Source organism: Typopeltis vanoorti, chromosome 1 (genome assembly GCF_054136105.1).
Source record: "Typopeltis vanoorti isolate ZY-2024b chromosome 1, IOZ_Tvanoo_1.0, whole genome shotgun sequence".
NCBI classification, from domain to species: Eukaryota; Metazoa; Arthropoda; class Arachnida; order Uropygi; family Thelyphonidae; genus Typopeltis; species Typopeltis vanoorti.
In genome coordinates this window covers 164,425,753-164,444,660 of record NC_143549.1, presented here as the reverse complement: position 1 = coordinate 164,444,660, position 18,908 = coordinate 164,425,753, and the positions used below count along the sequence as shown (strand labels likewise).

Here is an 18,908-nt window from a genome sequence, read left to right as displayed (position 1 = left end):
ACAAGTTGTGCCAAAAAAATAAAGAAACGCTGCAGGTGGAGCGGATAAACGCGAAGTTGCATCGGAGAGTTCTGATTGTCGCAGTGACTCCCAACTGTGAGGCACACGGATAGTTCAGAGCCCGCACATCTAAAAAGATGTTATCTGGTGCCTATGACCTGCAACTAACGCGTATTTCCGTGAACACCAGCGTAGCGTTGTGAAATCAGAAGGATAAAAAAGAAGAGGACTTTCTTTTCGGAGTGTCAAACGAAATCAGAAAGACAAGTGAAATAATGGCAGACAATCGTGTCGGTCCATTTAAATGTTATACGATTTATTACGCAAGTGGATTCCAGACGTGATCAAGGAAAGGAAATGATGGCAAGGAAGATGCTATAACTGAATTATTCCGGGGAATAAATGTGAAATCAATTTGTTCTTGTGGATGAGTTTTGTCACGTGGAACACATCGCTTCTAAAATCTGAAAGTTTTCTAAAGTTTATGAAAAATTCTACGCAAACACCCAAGAAAACATTGGGCAACAGATAAAAGAAGTGGCAAGCATAGTAGAATAAAAGCAGCGGAAGAAAAATGAAAAAAATAAAGCAGGAAAGTGCCAAACCCGAACTGGGAAACGAAATGATGTTAACTGCAGTACAAAAAGAGTTTCAGTTACTAACCTTTGTCTTATTCGGTAACTTGAAAGAGATCGATCCACAACATAATCTATCTATCTGTTTATTCATTTATTTATTTATTTTTACTGGACGCCACCTTTTAAATACTGACTTCCTTCTCCATGACATTCTTAGGTCCATAGCGAAAAGATAATAAATTTCTTATTTTGCTATGCACGTAAAAGTGCCGTGAAGAAGGAAGTTGGTAGCATTCCAGACTTAGCCGTAAGCCTGATAAATTTTTCGCATTTTCAGCAGTCAGTAATTATGCAATTCTAACTGGTGATGCGATGCTAAAATGCAAATACAATTAAATAATTTTCATTATTTAATAATTTTTAAATAATTTTCAGTAATAATCAAACTACAGTTATAACATTCACATGTATTTCACTTTTTTTTTTTTGATTTGATTCTTTAAGCACTTTTAAGAAAAAAAAATTTTTTTAAGAACACGAGTTCGATTATTATAACACTGAAAGAGAAATATTATCGCAATTTCAAAAATAAAAACAAAATATAGTATCGTAGAAGTGAAAGTAAACCTAATTAAATGCTGCTTCTGTTCCACTGTGTTTAAATGAACAGATTAGGAAAGGGAAAAAATGAAAAACTAAAGCGAAAAAAAAAATTAAAGTACAGTAAAGCTGCTACGAATAAACTATTTAGTTTTTTCCTCTGCTTTATGTTTCAAGTTTCAGTTGCGACAAATAATTGTAAAACTGTACTTTGTGATGCATGACTTGAGATGCATGATATTTGATCAGCTTAGCTAAATCTGTGAAAGGAAAGTAATCAAATAGAATCTCCCTCTTTCTTTCTAGATAATAATGCAATAATGCAAAATGCAAAAACGAAATTTGGTCTAAAAATGCTTGTATTTGCGAACATCTGTGAGCAGGAGAGGCAGGCACAATCCTGTGTTGTTACAACATTTACGAATGCATAAATAAAATATTTATCTAACATACAAGAAAATTTAAAATAGAGAATATATGAATGATTATATGACAAGTGAATAAAACTAAGATTACGTACGCCTATATAGTGAGAATTCACTTCATTGGAAACATCTGCCTAACTGCGTGTTGGACAGTCAAGAATCTTCAGAACATCCCAGTACATCACTACACTGGCACCTTGATGTATTGATGAAGAAGAAAAAAAAACACAGATATCCTCTACAACATGAACACAATTAATTCCTGCGATTCCTACAGATCTACTGACAGTTCCTTTCAGGAACATCCGATCCTTATACATCTCAAAGATACTCAGTCGAAACCGGAACCTGCAAAGTTATGCCATGTTCTTGTAACTATTCACAGTCGACATCACACACACCTGTGACACTGAACTTTACCACAGTAAGAATGTCCATTTACCTTGCATATGATGGCAGTATTCCCAATTGAAACGGATGTATTTGGCTGGCAAAGATGTTCAAGTTGACTGCGCCATTTATGCCTTACTCTACTGATATCAAGATCTGACACGTGACAAGAAACAACCATGATGGATCAATGGTTCGTGTAGTTATCGCCATACTCTTGTCCTTCTGCACACATCAAATAAGAGAAATAGGTGTTTACCACTTCATTCAATTTTTCTGCAATTGTCTTGTATTGTGTGCTTGTTTCAGTTGCCATCTTAGTTACACTTAGTTAAACTTACAGCTGTGAGTTTTGGTTAGATGGACGTATTATCCATAACGATCGTCGGCTTATACCTCATTCTGAATAATACCCGATGAATGGTGCATTAGGCCATCTTTGATTGGCTTAGTGGCTGGCGTGTCTTCTCTTCAACCATACTGTGGGTTTGAATAACATCCTGTGTAATTCAATCGATGTTTGTGAATGTCTTCAAGTGAGAGAGGACTTTCCTCGCCAATCCTGCTTATATTCTGAGGTGGCTTTGAAATGAACTAGTTTTCAAATTATCTGACCATAAGCCCACCCACGGTAGTAAATGTACGATAGATTTACAGCATTTCTTAGTAGAAAAAGAAATTTTGGATATATTCCTTCGTTCTCTCTATTTGGATACGCGAAATCATTTTGACACAATAATTTCTGTTCATGACACCGATCTTCAGCATGAGAATTCAATCAGTAAAATAACATCTTAAATATTTTTTTATTTTTTATTTTGGTATGGCAGATTTAAGTTTTCTATCATCTTTTGGACAAAAAAAACTAGATGAATTTTTAAATCGGTGCAAATCCTTAGCAGCAGCTCTGATTTATTACAGTCTGACATGCACAATGCATAGAGCGCGTCATATGTTTCTGTTTTCTAAAGTCCAAGAACGACAGTCAGTGTGCTACTGATGATCATTCACGTTATCACATTACGCGGATGGAAGTTAGAGTTGATGGATGTTCATTGGCGTAATATAAAACTGCAGTTTTATCTTTGTTATCAATGATTGTAACTCTCTGAATGTGCACACGAAAATAATTCTTGAATAAAGTACTAGGGTGGTGCAGTCAATTGCATCATGAAATCTTGCCTTTAAGATTTCCTATTGGATTATTGGATTTAACTGAAGTTTCCTCTGTTTTCCATGAATGTATATTTGAAGATGAGACGCATTCACTGTAGCTACTGATTCTCTAATCAATGATAAGCATTAAATCCCGTCAACCGAATACATAACCCTTTCGCGTTGCGATGATGTGTTCTTCGTGAAAATGCAGAAAGGGTCAGGGGATTTACTTCATTTGTAAACAGAAAGTGCTTTCTGCCAACGCCTTCAGGCCAGTAGCTAACTATTTCTCATTCAACTCATCCAATTCAGGAACCATGCTGGGAATTAAGCAGCCCTTCCAGTAATATATAACATCACACCCAATCGAAAGTGACAGCAAATTTAACTTTATAGAAACAGCCTATAGGTCAAAGCATCTCTTCTAATGATGTCGTAGCAGATTATTTACATTTAGATTGATCGATCACATTAGTATCTATTAGATCAAAGAGATAGACTGCTGCCTTGACTACTCATGACATTATGGGGTTTTACGCTCGGTATACTGCAGAGACCAACAAGTTAGTGTAATAACCAGTGAATGATCAGTTCGCAACAAATAAATACGTAAGTCAAGAAATAACTAGATTGGGAAGCAGATACTTACAGTATTTCCATGTCTTTGAGTCCCCGGATGGCAGCGTCATCAACACAGGTGATCTCGTTATTATCCATTTGGCTGCAAGATAGTTTCCATTAAGAAATATGACGCATAAATGACAATTCCAACACGTCTTTATTAAAACTAATCTAATAGTTTTTGGTTTAACATGATATCATAAATATTCGCCTTTAGAATCAAATGCACTTTGACGTTCGGGTGATGAGATAGGAGGATACGAATATTAAGATCGTTATTGGAGGGAGTATCGTAATTTATCAACGCTCTTATGCTGTTGCTTGCCTCTAATTCTGCCAGGATTACAGTCGCTTATTTACTTAAGTTTAACGACTTGACTGTCAGCGAATTTACCAACGAACTAACTAGATTCATTTTCAGTACGATGTCAAACAATGTATCTTCTTACATTTTGCTTCTCAACAATAGATTCTCTACATTTCCTAGATTGCGAAAGAAAAACCAATTATTGAATCCTGGTACGTTGCAAATGAAACTGCACTTTATGGTAGGTTGCCTTTCCACACGTTAGCCACATATAAATGTCTATGTGTGCGGAGGTAGCAAAAAGAATTGGATCAGACTAAGGGAAAGAGAAGCTCAGCTTACTTTGTAAATTCAACCTGATTCTTATCCTTCATTCAGTGCTGAATAAAGATCCCCTAAGGGAAGAATCCCTCCTCTTGAAAGTGTGCACTTGGGAATCTCTTCCTATCTACAACATTGCTTAAATAATAGTCAACTAACTGACTGGACTCCGGACTGAGTAGTTCGGTTTGACTGCAAATTAATGCAAATACCACCCACGATATTAAGTATGACCCTTACAAGGCTAAACAGCCAACCCAGCTATTCCAGTGGTCCTGAACAGAATCCACGTTTAAAAATAATGTTTTTTGTTATACAGACTAGGAATGTCATCTATTGAAAAAAGTTCAGAGATTCATTGAATGACTATAAACATAGAGCGATGACGTAGAAATCTAATAATTCTACTATCATTAAAAACTAAACATTCACTTCCAATTAGCATCAGATCAAGCATTTTTAGAAACTTCTACGAGTGTATCAATCCCTTATTTTTGAGTACAGTTATTGATTCTGTACCGTAACGTACCTTGTCATCACAAACTTCAGTTTACAGGCTTACCAATGGTCCAGCCGCTGTCGTTCTTACCAAATCGCCGTTTTCCTAACGATCCTGGACATTACAAGCCATAATTACACAGGTGATGGTCATTAATAAGATACACCGAGATAATGACCCTGTCAAAGTGCACGTGATTACATAATTAAATCAGGATATTAAAACAAATAAAACCAATGTCTACCCACTGATAAAGCTTAACGGTAATTAAACGAAACGAAGGAACTTGTATTTCTATAATTAAGGAAAATTTTGTTGCCAATGAGTACTTCTTTTAAGAGTTCTAAGATCACGATGGGAGAATAGAAATGTTCTGATCCCACAGGATATTGGGCAACGTTTTATCATACGGTGCTATTAAACATTGGCTGAAACGCCTCACCTTGCTCTTCGGATGGGTTCCGTTATCTGAAGCCAAATGCAATAGCATCAATTATAGCAATTAACTGAGGTAATTGACCACGCGGGAATTCGTAGCCAGCCGGATGTACGGCGTTGTCAGGATTTGAGCTAAGTCAACACTCACCCCCTCCTCTCCTCCTCCTCCCAATTCACGTTCTCAACAATCCCCCAGGTAGTTGTTAGCAACCCGAAACACATAATCAAGGACTTACAGATTTTTCAGTAGGGGTGCTCCACGTAGGGTCTTCCTGCCAATCACAGTAAGTCGGTTGTTACTGAGGTCCCTGTAAATAAAAGAAAATAATTACTTTCCTCGAAATGACATGAGCAGTTGACATTTTATGAAATGTTCGTATTTTATTAGATGGTGTATATTTTCCCAAGAAAAATCGTTCATTTTTTAGCGCTGACAGATTCTAGACGACCCATTACATGTCAGTGCCTCTCTTAATTTTCATTTGAAATTGCTGGTCAAAGGTTTTTTTACACTGTAATTATAGTACTGAAATTATTTGCACGTACACACGCAAACACACACACACACACACACACACACACACACACACACACACACACACACACACACACACACACACATGAATATCTTTAAACAGGAGAGAGAGAGAGAGAGAGACAGAGAGAGAGAGAGAATAAGTGTTTTTAATTTAAAATTACTTTTACTAATAAAAGAGAGAGAGAGAGAGAATAAGTGTTTTTAATTTTAAAATTACTAATATTGTGTTTTGAGTACTCAACACAAATAAACTACACACAATATACCTTTTCCCTAAAAGATAATTGGACATGAAAAACAACAAAAAAGTAGACACTTGCATATTTTATGTGTGTGTATGTGTGTGTAATGTAATTTATTGTAAAATGTTCCGGATATTCTGTATTCAGAAAATTATAGTGTCTTCCAATTAAATATTTCTTCATATAGAGCAGCTTTATGGCAACACTATTTGCATAGTGTTGCTATATGCAGTATTCTATAATATTACATATGATCGTTAATCTCTCCGTAAGGAAAGCAGCTGCCTTCGATCACGTTTCCCCTTCCAGCTAGCTTTAAAAATAAAGGGTGCTTATTTCTTCCTGATACCGTATATCCGTCATGCGTCTTTTCAGTCATGTGCAAAGAATTTTTTTCTCGTTTTTTAACGGGCACGCTGAGTATATCATCCAGCTATAAGAACAGCAGCAAGGTGTTTAGATTCTAAGAATTATAGAGGAATAAGTGTCATGTGTTCGATTAGCAGGATCATCAGGAAGAGAATTAAATTCACTATATCTTCGGTAATGTCGGAAGAATAGTCGGATTTTACAGCAGGAAGTTGTAAATAGATAATGCATTTTTTACGACAAATATCCCAAAAATGGCTGCTAAGAATAAAGAACTGCATTTCGTTTTTGTAGATCTGGAGAAAGCTTACAGTACTGTCCCAAGGAATAAAATGTAGCTGGTACCGAAGAGAGCAGGACTACGAAGGAACAGAAGAGATGGTGAAGAGGATGTACCATCTAGATCTGCTATAAATATTGGTTAGAAACTTTCAGAAGAATTCAATACTAGCAAGGGACTCAAAGGATGCAGTATGTCACCAACGTTACGTAAGATCTATTTGGGTGTGGCCTTGAAGCACTGAAACAGGCAATGTTGTGGAATGGATGGACCCATAGGAGAAAAAGTCTCCCATTCTCTTCTTTTTACTGACGATCAGGGTGATCTTTGCACAGAAAAAAGAGAATGTGAAATACTAGATTAGAAAACTATTACTTAACTATAGCCCAAATATCATCATCATCAAATTCCTACCATGTACCCTCAAGGGGGTGTACAGGATATGATAGTACTATATGAAAAATTTACATCATTACTAACTTCCTATCTACAATTTTCCTCCAAATCAGTCTGTTACTTGTCAAGACTCCAACATCATCAGATCTTATATTTCTATCGTCTAAGGAACTTTGCACCGTATCAACCCACCTATATCTTGGTTTCCTCTGGGTCGTTTTCCTGCCAACCTGGCAGAGAATACTTGCTTTGGTAATCTTTCCTCACCCATTCTGTTTAAGTGACCATACCACCTGAGATTAGCTCTACTAATGCATTCCTGGATGCTGACAATGTCTAGTTCTTTCCTAATATTCTCATTTTTAATATGATATTGCCATTGATGCCATCTGTTTACGCCTCTAATCTTTCTCAGGACTCTCATATCTGCGGTCTCTAGTCTTTGGTCAAGTGTTTTACTTCTGACCCAGCTCTCAGATCCATAAGTTAAAACTGGTTTGAACACTGTCTTCTTTACAGCTGATTTAGTGTTTCGACTAATTTCTCTCTTATTCCATATGAATTTATTCAATTGACTTCCTACCATACCAGCTTTGTTGATTCTGTTGTCTATTTCCATATTTAATTTCCCATCTTCGCTAAAAATCGTGCCTAAGTAGCTGAAATGTTTTACTTGTTCCACAGGTTCTCCATTCACAACACAGTTGATATTTTCAATGATTTTGTCTATTTTCATTAGCTTTGTCTTTTTATTGCTAACCTTCTTACCATATATATTACAACAGTTATTCAATTTAGTCAGGTAATCTTGCAGACTTGTAGCGGATTTATTTAGAAGTATAACATCGTCCGTATAACGCAAAGAGCATACATTAACATCTCCGATTCTGATATCATGTTTAATACCACTTTCCTTCATAATGTGAACCATATAGATAATGAATAACATAGGGGATAATGTACATCCTGGTCTCACACCAGATTTAACATTAAACCATCTTCCTGTACTTCTTTCAATTCTAACTGCTGACTTACAACTCAAATAAAGACTAAGTATTGCTTGATATAATGCCCTATTGACACCATATAACTGCAGCGTATTGAATAGCTTCTCTCTTGGCACCTTGTCATATGCCTTTTCCAGGTCGACAAAACTTAAATACAGATCTTTGTTATATTCCCATGATTTCTCCACTATTTATCGTAAAGTGAAGATTTGATCCTGACAGCCTCTATTTGACCTGAATCCAGCTTGTTCTTCGCCAAGTTTTCACCACAATTCTTCTCAACCGTTTCTCAAGTATACTTGCATAGATCTTGCCAGGAACACTCAGTAGGGAAATACTTCTGGAATTCTCACATTCAGTTTTATTTCCCTTTTTATATATGGGTACTATGAGAGCTCTACTCCAATCGTCTGGAATTCGTCCCTCTGTCCAGGCATTCTGAACTATGCAGTGCAGCCACTAAGACTTTTATACCGCCATACTTCAGCATTTCTGGTCGATTATCATCTACTCCTGCTGCCTTTCCACATTTCAAGCCTTTGATGGTTTTTTCTACTTCAAGTATGGATATGTATTCCTCACTGCATGCCTGGTCAGAGTTTTTTACCACTGTGCTGTCATCACTGCTTGCTTCATTTAGCAAATTTTCAAAGTAACTACTCCATATTTCAAGGATATCTTTTTCTCCCGTTTTCATGTCACCTTTATCATCTCTAACTCCTTTTACAGCACACTTTCCTCCATCCCTAAGCTTCTTCAACAACCTCCGGAATATTATGCCACCTTCTTGATATCTATTTTCTATGTTCTTGCCAAAGTTCTCCCCTGACTTTTGTTTAGCTAGTTTTACACACTGTTTAGCTTTCTTACATTTGTCTCTGTATTCTCTAAGAGCACAAGCTGAATTATTTGCCAGGAACGTTTGATATGCTTTCTTCTTTTCCTTCACTGCCACTTTAACTTCCTGTGTCCACCATAGAGTTCTAATTTTTCTATTCCTTGCAGACAACTTCACCGCATGCCTCTCTAGCTGAATCTGTCAGGGTTTTCTTCAAGGCTTGTCACTAAATCTCCAAGGTTTGGTTTCTGTTCTCAAACTCTTTCATTTTTCCTTCAATAATCTTTATGTATTTTAGTCTACAGTTCCCATCTGAGAGCTGCTCAACTTTTATTCGCTTTAAAACTTTCTTACATGTCATTCTTTTCAATATGTAATTCAATTTTACCCTACTCAAGACTAAATAATGATAACTTCCAATTTCAAATCCTCTGTACACTGTGGTGTCCTGCACCAGGGAGAAAATATCACTATCAACAATAACATAGTCAATGAGACTTTTCGTATTCCTTGCCTCTTCTCTCCATATAAATTTGTGCACATTTTTATGTTGGAACATGGTGTTAGTAATAATCAGTCCATGTCCTGAGCAGGAATCCAACAGGTATTTGCCATTATTATTGGACCTGAAAATCAATCTGTTATAAACCAAGTAGCTTATGTATTTTGATGGGAATGGGATAATGTAACAGATCTTAAGTTAAAGACGAGAACTATAACATCTGTGGATGCCTTCAATTATTGGGTTCCATTATAGATAAGTATGGTCAGTGTGAAGTGGAAATAGAATTTCGAACAGGACAGGAATGAGTAGCTCTTAGAAATTATGAACTGTATTTTAAGGAGGGACAAAGTTAGGTGATTATAGAAAATAAAATGACCCATGGATGCAAGTGTTGGACGCTCAGTGACAGCCAAAGAAACAAGTGGAAGTTATGGAAATGGATGATTTCAGGCGAAGTATGAGAGCCAGTATAGAACGTCTGAGAAATGCATATATTCGAACAGAGATCGAATTTGAACAGTCTCCGTCGTGAAGACGATGGAGGTACAGACTTTGAAAATGTGTGGACACGCCCAGAGAATGAGAATAGCGATAGTCATTAAGAATAATAAATCTGTCACCCCTGGAAGGAACCAATGAAAAAGATTAACGGCTACACGGAGAGGAACCATTGTGAGAGCTATAAAGAAAAAAGTTTACAGGACAAGGATTGAAGAGATCGTCGTCGAGAATGGAATCTGAAAATAAACAGCCACTCACGAGTAAAAAAAAAAAAAAAAAAAAAAAAAAAAAACGTGCGTTAAACTGCAGTTCCCATGAAAATACGGTAATATTTTGATCTTTCAAGTCATTCAACCAACAGAATAAGCAGAACCTAGTTGCTCGAGTGGAGCATACACGTTATCCAGCCAACAATTTTGGTTCGAATACTTTGGCATGGATGTTGGAGGACTGTCTTGAAGGTTATACATGAATTTCTTTAAACAGTATGAAATAACCACCTCCACCTTGCAGCGTTAGCTTTAACCTATAGATACTCTTATTTGAACTAATTAGTTATATTTTTGGCCATTCTTGAAGAATAAACAAAACAGCATATCAGAAAACTGACATTATTCTATTCGTGAACTGGAAAGAAATAATTCTTAAAATATGTTTATTCTATTTGCAATTGTCATTATGATAATTCATTCATTATCTACGTTTCATTACAGAATGAGAAACTTCAAGGAACTATCAACACAAAAAAAAATTACTCGTTGATCACTTGGGGAGACAGAGCTTATTCTGTAATATTAGTTCACTCAAGGAGGTGATTTCAGTCATGAAATAAATCGGGCCTTACTCTAGTTTTCATCGCAACGACCATTTTTCTAATGACAGCGCTTTACTTTTCTTTCCAGTGTTTTAGAGAATTCCATTGAAAATAGAAATAAATGTATAAACTTTAAAGCCGTTAACACTCTGATTATTTTAGAACAAATTTTTGCATAAAGGACAAACAAGCCAGAGAACACAGAATTTACAGACACAATATGCTTTCCTCTGTAGATGCTTCAGCTTAATTTGGTGTATTTGAGCAACCAATTAACACTGTAAGTCATCAATTTTGGTTCAGACTAGAAAAAAATTATAAATGAAGAACAGAATGGTTTTAGAAAAGGAAAATTCTACATAGATTCCATATTAAGCCTCAAAATACTAATTGAGAAAAGAAGAGAATTCAACTTAGAAACGCATCTAGCATTCATAGATTATAAAAAAGCTTTTCAAATGATAGACGGATATAAACTCTTTGATATAGTAAAATATCACTTGTCTATAAATTTATTAAAACCACTCCACAACCTATATGAGAAATAAGCAGAAAAAGAGGTGAGAACAGAACCAAACATTTGAAGTAAAATGAGGTCTTATATCTCGAATATTATTAGGAATATCTATATGAATGAAATAATCAAAGAATAGATGATAACCAACAAAGAAGGAATTCATACAGAAAAGAATTTCACATTCCTCGGTTATTTGAAACAACCGAGGACACTCTACAAAAATAAAACAATATAATATGTCAGTCTTCAAGGAAAAAACGAAAAGTATGGCATTCAAAGAAAAAAGGCTCATCCGAATTGAAATAGTAATAGACAATAAAATAATCGAACAAGTCAACAACTTTAATTATTTGGCACATAAATTAAATTGCAATGAAGATTTAGACGTTTCTAGCAAAATTAACAAATTCTCTAAAGTAGTAAATGGAATAAGAAACAAAACAACATTAAGGCTAGCGACAATCATAAACAAAGCAGACTAAAAATGTACAATATTCTGCAGGCGTAGACTTCTGTGGCTAATTGGTTCAAAAGATATATTTCGGTGATTACACCACATTTTTTATTATTCAGTTATACAAAATACTGAAATAATAGTTCCCGACACGTTTCGTAAATCGTAGGATTTACATCTTCAGGGGGTAAATAGTATAACTTAAAGTTTAAACAAGAGAATTAATAAATACAAATCATAACCGTCTGGCTATTCATAAACTCAAATAACAGAATGCAGATATAAAACGTTATTGACGTTGAACAATACTGGACGATATCACGTGTTCTTGTTCTCGTTCATACAGTCAGAACTCAGATTGAGGTAGATTTTTTATTTGAGCTGACCACACTTGATGGAGAATTAAACCTTGATTTTTATTGCATTGGGTTGGGTTTTTTTAGCAGCTTCTTTAAATTTTCTTGTATAACTGTTGTTTTCTATGTATGACATCGTCGTTTTTTGCCAGAGTACATCGTGTCCAGTGGAAGTGGTATGGAAAGCAAGACCCGTTTTTTGTTCTCTTTTGTATTGTACGTCTTTTTGGTGTTCAGCCATGCGTATTTCTCCAGATCTTCCTGTCTGTTCTACGTAGCAAATCCCGCAAGAGCAATGGATTTTGTAGACTCCTGGTTTTTTAAGATGATGATGAGGTGGTTTTGGTGGATGTAGGAATCTTGAGATTTTTTCCATAGGAAGGAAGGCTACTTTTATGTGTTTGTTCATTAATTTCGCTAGCTTATCTGTAACATTTTTGAAATAAGGAGGCGAGATTGCGTTTTTGCAATCCTGTTTTATTGTGTTGTTAGCTGGAGGCATTTTAAGAATTCTTTTGATGGTTTTTGTTTCATATCCATTCTGTTGGAGGATTTGTGTTAAGTATTTTAGTTCTTCATTACATCTTTCTTGTGTGCTGGAGATATTGTATGCCCTGTCTCGAAGAGTTTTAATTAAGGTTATGTTTTGTGAAGGATTGTGGTGTGAGGTTGCATTTAATGATCTAATAAAAAAGTGCCTCTCTGGATGGAAGAACTTAAAAAATATTTACAATCAAAACATCCTTTGATACTAAGAATATATGGTGTTCCAAAGATCCATAAGACAGATATACCTTTAAGACCAATAGTAGATGGAAGAGATTCACCGACTTCCAACTTGGCGAAATACCTCACCAACATGATCTCACAACATATAGGAAAAACAACTTCCTTCATAAAAAATAGTAAACATTTCATAGAAAAAGTGAAAGATATACATATTGGTCCAACAGACATCTTAGCAAGTCTAGACATTATCAGCTTGTTTACAAACGTCCCGAGACAAGAAATTGTGAATCTTCCAGAAGACCTCTTCGCTCCGGACATCTTAAATCTTTTTAAACATTGTATAGACAATACTTTTTTTCACCTATCAAGACAGAATCTGGGAACAAAAAGAAGGTTTGGCCATGGGTTCATCATTATCATCGGTATTAGCAAATCTATTTATGGAAAAATTTAAAAATAGTGCTCTTAAGAATTACCATAAAAAAACAAAAATATGGCTACGCTATATGGACGATATTTTCATCATATTCAATGGAACAACAGATGAACTTATCAATTTCAAAGATTATCTGAACAATTTGCACAACACCATAAAATTCACTTTAGAACAAGATAAAAAACTTCCTTTTCTGGATATTCTATTAGAAGTTAATGAAGAAAGTAAACTCTCCTTCTCAGTATATAGGAAGCCGACAAACACTGGAAGATTTCTAAATGCAACCTCACACCACTATCCTTCACAAAAAATAAGCTTAATTAAAACTCTTCGAGACAGTCCTCAAGGGCTCACTTTAGTGAGTACGGGCATGGCAAACCCTAGGTACCTGATGCTGGACCATGCCTTACTTCATGTAATATACATCTGTTATATTATCTGTAGACTGGTCCCTCCCCTTTTTTTCTTTCCTTCTTTCTTTTCTTCTTGCTACCTTCCCCCCAATGCTATTAGAGTATTCGAGGGCTAGGGGTGAACCTTTCCTATTTTGCTATTTCATCTTAAGTGGAAAGGGCCTCTGCAACCCTACCACTTTCTTCTTGCAGTGACTTCACTCCAAAATGCTACTATGAGTGTGCCTAATAACGCATCTCATGCTGCATCGGCTGTCGCTCAGAATAATCAGAGCCGCGTTCCGGGCTTAGGCAGAGGGTCCTGTTCGAGAAGTATATTACACTCTCCATCAAAAGTCAGGGATACTGTGAATGAGCAAGACAGAATGTATAAGATTAATCCTAGAAAGGAATTTTACATAGGCACATGGAATGTCCGGGTTTACAGATGGGTACTCTTGAGATTGTCTGTAAAGAGATGGATAGGTATAAAATTGACATCTTGGGAATTACAGAGACCAGATGGAATGGAGAAGGTCACTTCAAAAGACAGGATGGTAAGCTAGTTATTTACTCAGGTGGTGAGTCAAAACATCATGGGGTAGCTGTGATACTGAAGACAGCTCAGGCAAGAAGCCTTCTTGGTTATAACCCCATTAATGATAGGATACTCTCCATTAGACTTAAGGCTCAGCCTACCAATGTATCAATTGTGGTAGTTTATGCACACCACACGGATAGGCCTGAAGAAGAGAGTGAAGAATTCTATGAAAACTTACAAACTGTTTTGGACTGCCTACCAAGGAGAGACATACTGTACATCTTAGGAGACTTAAATGCAAAAGTGGGAAAGAGTATGAGAGTCAGGCCGGAGTGTGGCATGTTTGGTCTGGGTGAACGTAACACCCATGGTGAAAGATTGTTGGAATTTGCCTGTGCTAACAGATTAGTTATTACCAATACCTGCTTCCAGAAACATCCACGACGGACCTATACTTGGACATCTAACATTGATAGGTCAAGGCACCAGATTGATTACATTCTGACTCTCCAGCGGTGGAAGACAAGCATCTCTGATGTGCATACTTGTCCTGGAGCATATTGTAGTACAGACCATCAGCTGGTAAGAGCCAAAGTAAGACTAAGACTCCGAAAACTTCCAGGTCAGGCACATTCTACTAGACTGGATGTTAGAGTAATTCCTAACATCCAAAACTAATTCCTAGGTGATTCACAGAAGAAACTTCAACTCGGCTGGATGATTTTTTGGAGACCAATGAGGAAATCTCATCAGAAATGCTTTGAGAAGAAGTCAAGATGATAATACAGGATACAGCGAAGACGTATCTCGGCCCAATAAGAAAACCAAGAGAACCATGGATATCAGATTCAACATGGGAACTAATCAAAAGAAGGCAGTTGTAAAAACAAAGAGACACAGTGACCGAAGAATACAAGAGATTACATAGAGAAATCACCATCAAGCAGGACAAGGAAAAGTTCTATACTAATAAATGTGAAGAAATAGAGTTCCAGATGAGAAGGCATAATTATAAAAGGATGTTTTATTTAGTTCGTGACTTAAAGCACAAGTTTAAACCTAAATTGAATGTCATCAAAGACAGGAATGGATCATTACTAACAGAAGAGTTGGAAATCAAAAACAGATGGAAAGAATACTGTGAGGAACTGTACAGAAGAGTGGATAAAGAAAATGTGGAATCCTCCCACCAAGAAAATTTTGATTTGGAACCGCCTCCACTTAGGCATGAAGTTGAAAGAACAGTTAAGCAGCTCAACAGCAATAAGGCCCCAGGTGCAGATGAAATCCCAGAAGAGTTAATTAAGCCCACAGGGGATGGAGGGATAAGAGTGTTTCATGGATTGATTATAAGGATGGGAGACAGGATTATGGCCTAGACACTGGAAGAAGTCAATTTTCATACCACTACACAAGAGAGGTGATATGAAGGCATGCAAGAATTATAGAACTATTAGTTTGATATCTCATGGAAGCAAAATTTTATTAAAGATCATGCTAAATAGGATTGAGGCCAAAGTTGAGGCAGAGATGCCCGAGGAACAAGCAGGTTTTAGGAAAGGTAGGGGCACCAGAGATCAGATCCTTTGCCTTAGACAGATCATAGAAAAATATAAAGAATTCAGACTCCCTCTGGTAATGTCTTTCTTAGACTACTCTAAAGCTTTTGACAGTGTTGAGCAAGTGAAACTGTGGGAAGTAATGAAAAGAATGGGTTTTCCTCAACACACTATCAGGTTGATAGCCAACTTGTATAAGGAGCAAGAAGCCTCAGTAAGAACAGGTGTTGGATTGGCTGCATGGCTTCAAGTTGGAAAAGGAGTTAGACAAGGATGTTTACTTTCTCCTCACTTGTTTAGTATATATGCAGAGGACATCATGCATGAAGCATTGGATGAGCTCAGGACAGGAATTACGATAGGAGGTAGATTGATCAGTAATCTGAGGTACGCTGATGATACAGTAATCCTTTGTAATGACATGGAAGAACTAGGACTAATTCTTGACAAAGTTAACAAGATCAGTAATAACAGAGGACTTCAACTCAATTCTAGCAAGACAAAGATCATGGTTATCAAAGGAAAAACAAACAGAGAAGCTCTTGAAAAACAAGTGTATCATAATGGAGAAAGAATTGAGGAAGTCAGCAAGTTTGAGTACCTGGGATCCATTATTAATGTGAAGAATTGCTGTTCAGAAGATGTCAGAAAAAGGTTAGGAATGGCTAAAACAACAGTCAGAAACCTGTCTAAAATCTGGAAGGATGGATCTATCTCCATGGGAACAAAGTTGAGGATTTTAGATGCAGTTGTTTTTCCAACAGCGACTTATGGATGCAAGAATTGGAACCTAAAGAAGTCAGATAAGAAACTGATATCTGCTTTTGAGATGTGGTGTTACAGAAGACTGTTGAGGATATCATATACTGAAAGGCATACAAATGAATGGGTGTTAGAAAAGATAAGTAGAACTTTAAGTCTCCTTAAGGATATTTACAGAAGAAAGGTAAAATATTTTGGACACATAGAAAGGATGGAAGGAGGACTTCTCAGAACAGTAATAGAAGGTAAAGTTCCTGGAAAAAGGGACAGGGGTAGACCATCAATGAGATGGATGGATGGCGTGTGTGGAGTGACTGATCTTCAGAGAGTTGTGGCTGCCAGAAAAGCAAACAACAGGTCTACATAGCGAGGCCTGGTGTGGAACATCACCGAGCATCGGAGTGACCATACGGCATCTGTAGAAGCCAAGTGAACATAAAGAGAGACATAGCATACAATATCTCCAGCACACAAGAAAGATGTAATGAAGAACTAAAATACTTAACACAAATCCTCCAACAGAATGGATATGAAACAAAAACCATCAAGAGAATTCTTAAAATGCCTCCAACTAACAACACAATAAAACAGGATTGCAAAAACGCAATCTCGCCTCCTTATTTCAAAAATGTTACAGATAAGCTAGCGAAATTAATGAACAAACACATAAAAGTAGCCTTCCTTCCTATGGAAAAAATCTCAAGATTCCTACATCCACCAAAACCACCTCATCATCATCTTAAAAAACCAGGAGTCTACAAAATCCATTGCTCTTGCGGGATTTGCTACGTAGAACAGACAGGAAGATCTGGAGAAATACGCATGGCTGAACACCAAAAAGACGTACAATACAAAAGAGAACAAAAAACGGGTCTTGCTTTCCATACCACTACCACTGGACACGATGTACTCTGGCAAAAAACGACGATGTCATACATAGAAAACAACAGTTATACAAGAAAATTTAAAGAAGCTGCTAAAAAAACCCAACCCAATGCAATAAAAATCAAGGTTTAATTCTCCATCAAGTGTGGTCAGCTCAAATAAAAAATCTACCTCAATCTGAGTTCTGACTGTATGAACGAGAACAAGAACACGTGATATCGTCCAGTATTGTTCAACGTCAATAACGTTTTATATCTGCATTCTGTTATTTGAGTTTATGAATAGCCAGACGGTTATGATTTGTATTTATTAATTCTCTTGTTTAAACTTTAAGTTATACTATTTATTCCCTGAAGATGTAAATCCTACGATTTACGAAACGTGTCAGGAACTATTATTTCAGTATTTTGTATAACTGAATAATAATAAATGTGGTGTTATCACAGAAATATATCTTTTGTATAATATTTTATCAAAAACCAACGTTATTATATGGCAGTGAAGCATGAATAATGAAAGAAAGAGAAAAAAAGTAAATCAAACACCAATAATAGAAACCATAGAAAACTACAGAACCAAATGGAAAGAGCATCAAGAACGAATGGCATCTCGTACAAACCAAGCCAAAAGATCATACAGACAGACAGAAATGCTGGGCGTAGACTGAAACTGGCCAGCTGACCTAAATTCCTCATAGAAGGAAAAAGAAGAAATCATTTTCGGCTCAGACATCTCTTATGAAGAGAATATACAAATGTGATAGCAAAGCCTAATGGTGTATATTTAAATATTGGACAAACAAGCGAAGCAATATTAGTTTTTATTGATGAAATTTTACTCTGTCGAATTTATTTATTTTATTGTATGCTCGGGTTTTACGGAATAAGAATATGTCAGTAGCAGATTCCCATCTATTACAATTAAAAAAAAGCCGAAATCGCTTGTGACACAGTCGTTTAATAGATTGGTTGATCGCATATTTTAAATAAATCAGTGACTGATGTAAATTAAAATATGTGCGTAGTTGAAGCTCTTCAACTTATCATTACTCTTCACTGATGACCATTTGTAGCCTAAATTAACATTCGAATGATTACAATAAATGCTCCAAAAATAATGCCTTAGTAGCTTCCAAAAGAAAATGTAAATTTGGATCGTCAGAAAGCTTTCTATTTACAGTATTTGAAAGTATTATGATTGTACTATATATGTTCTTACTCATTTGAAGACCAAACCCATTGGAAAATGCCACAAAGACCAAAAATAAACTAAAAATAACATGAAACGTTAATCCCACAAATAAAGTAAAGCCAGATTTAGAAAATTCTTTCGATCCTCGTGATATTGAGTAGCATATTCTACGCTGACAGATATATTTGGAATTTAACGTCCGATGTGTTTTAAAGCAGTCATGTGATTTACTTGTATGCTACTATGGGGTACTTCCATA

General features: G+C 36.1%; 1 protein-coding gene across 3 annotated transcripts in view; it reads right to left on the bottom strand.

Annotated features, from left to right (window-relative positions):
- Positions 1-18,908, bottom strand: part of LOC150110598 (protein slit-like) — a 225,022-nt gene that overhangs the window by 99,259 nt on the left and 106,855 nt on the right. For all 3 annotated transcript variants that reach the window (XM_090395071.1, XM_090395078.1, XM_090395085.1), the window contains exons 5-6: positions 5,574-5,645; positions 3,801-3,872 (exon numbers count right to left, since the gene is read on the bottom strand). In XM_090395071.1, coding sequence (XP_090251197.1) covers positions 3,801-3,872; positions 5,574-5,645 — 144 coding nt within the window. The remainder of the gene's footprint in view (positions 1-3,800; positions 3,873-5,573; positions 5,646-18,908) is intronic.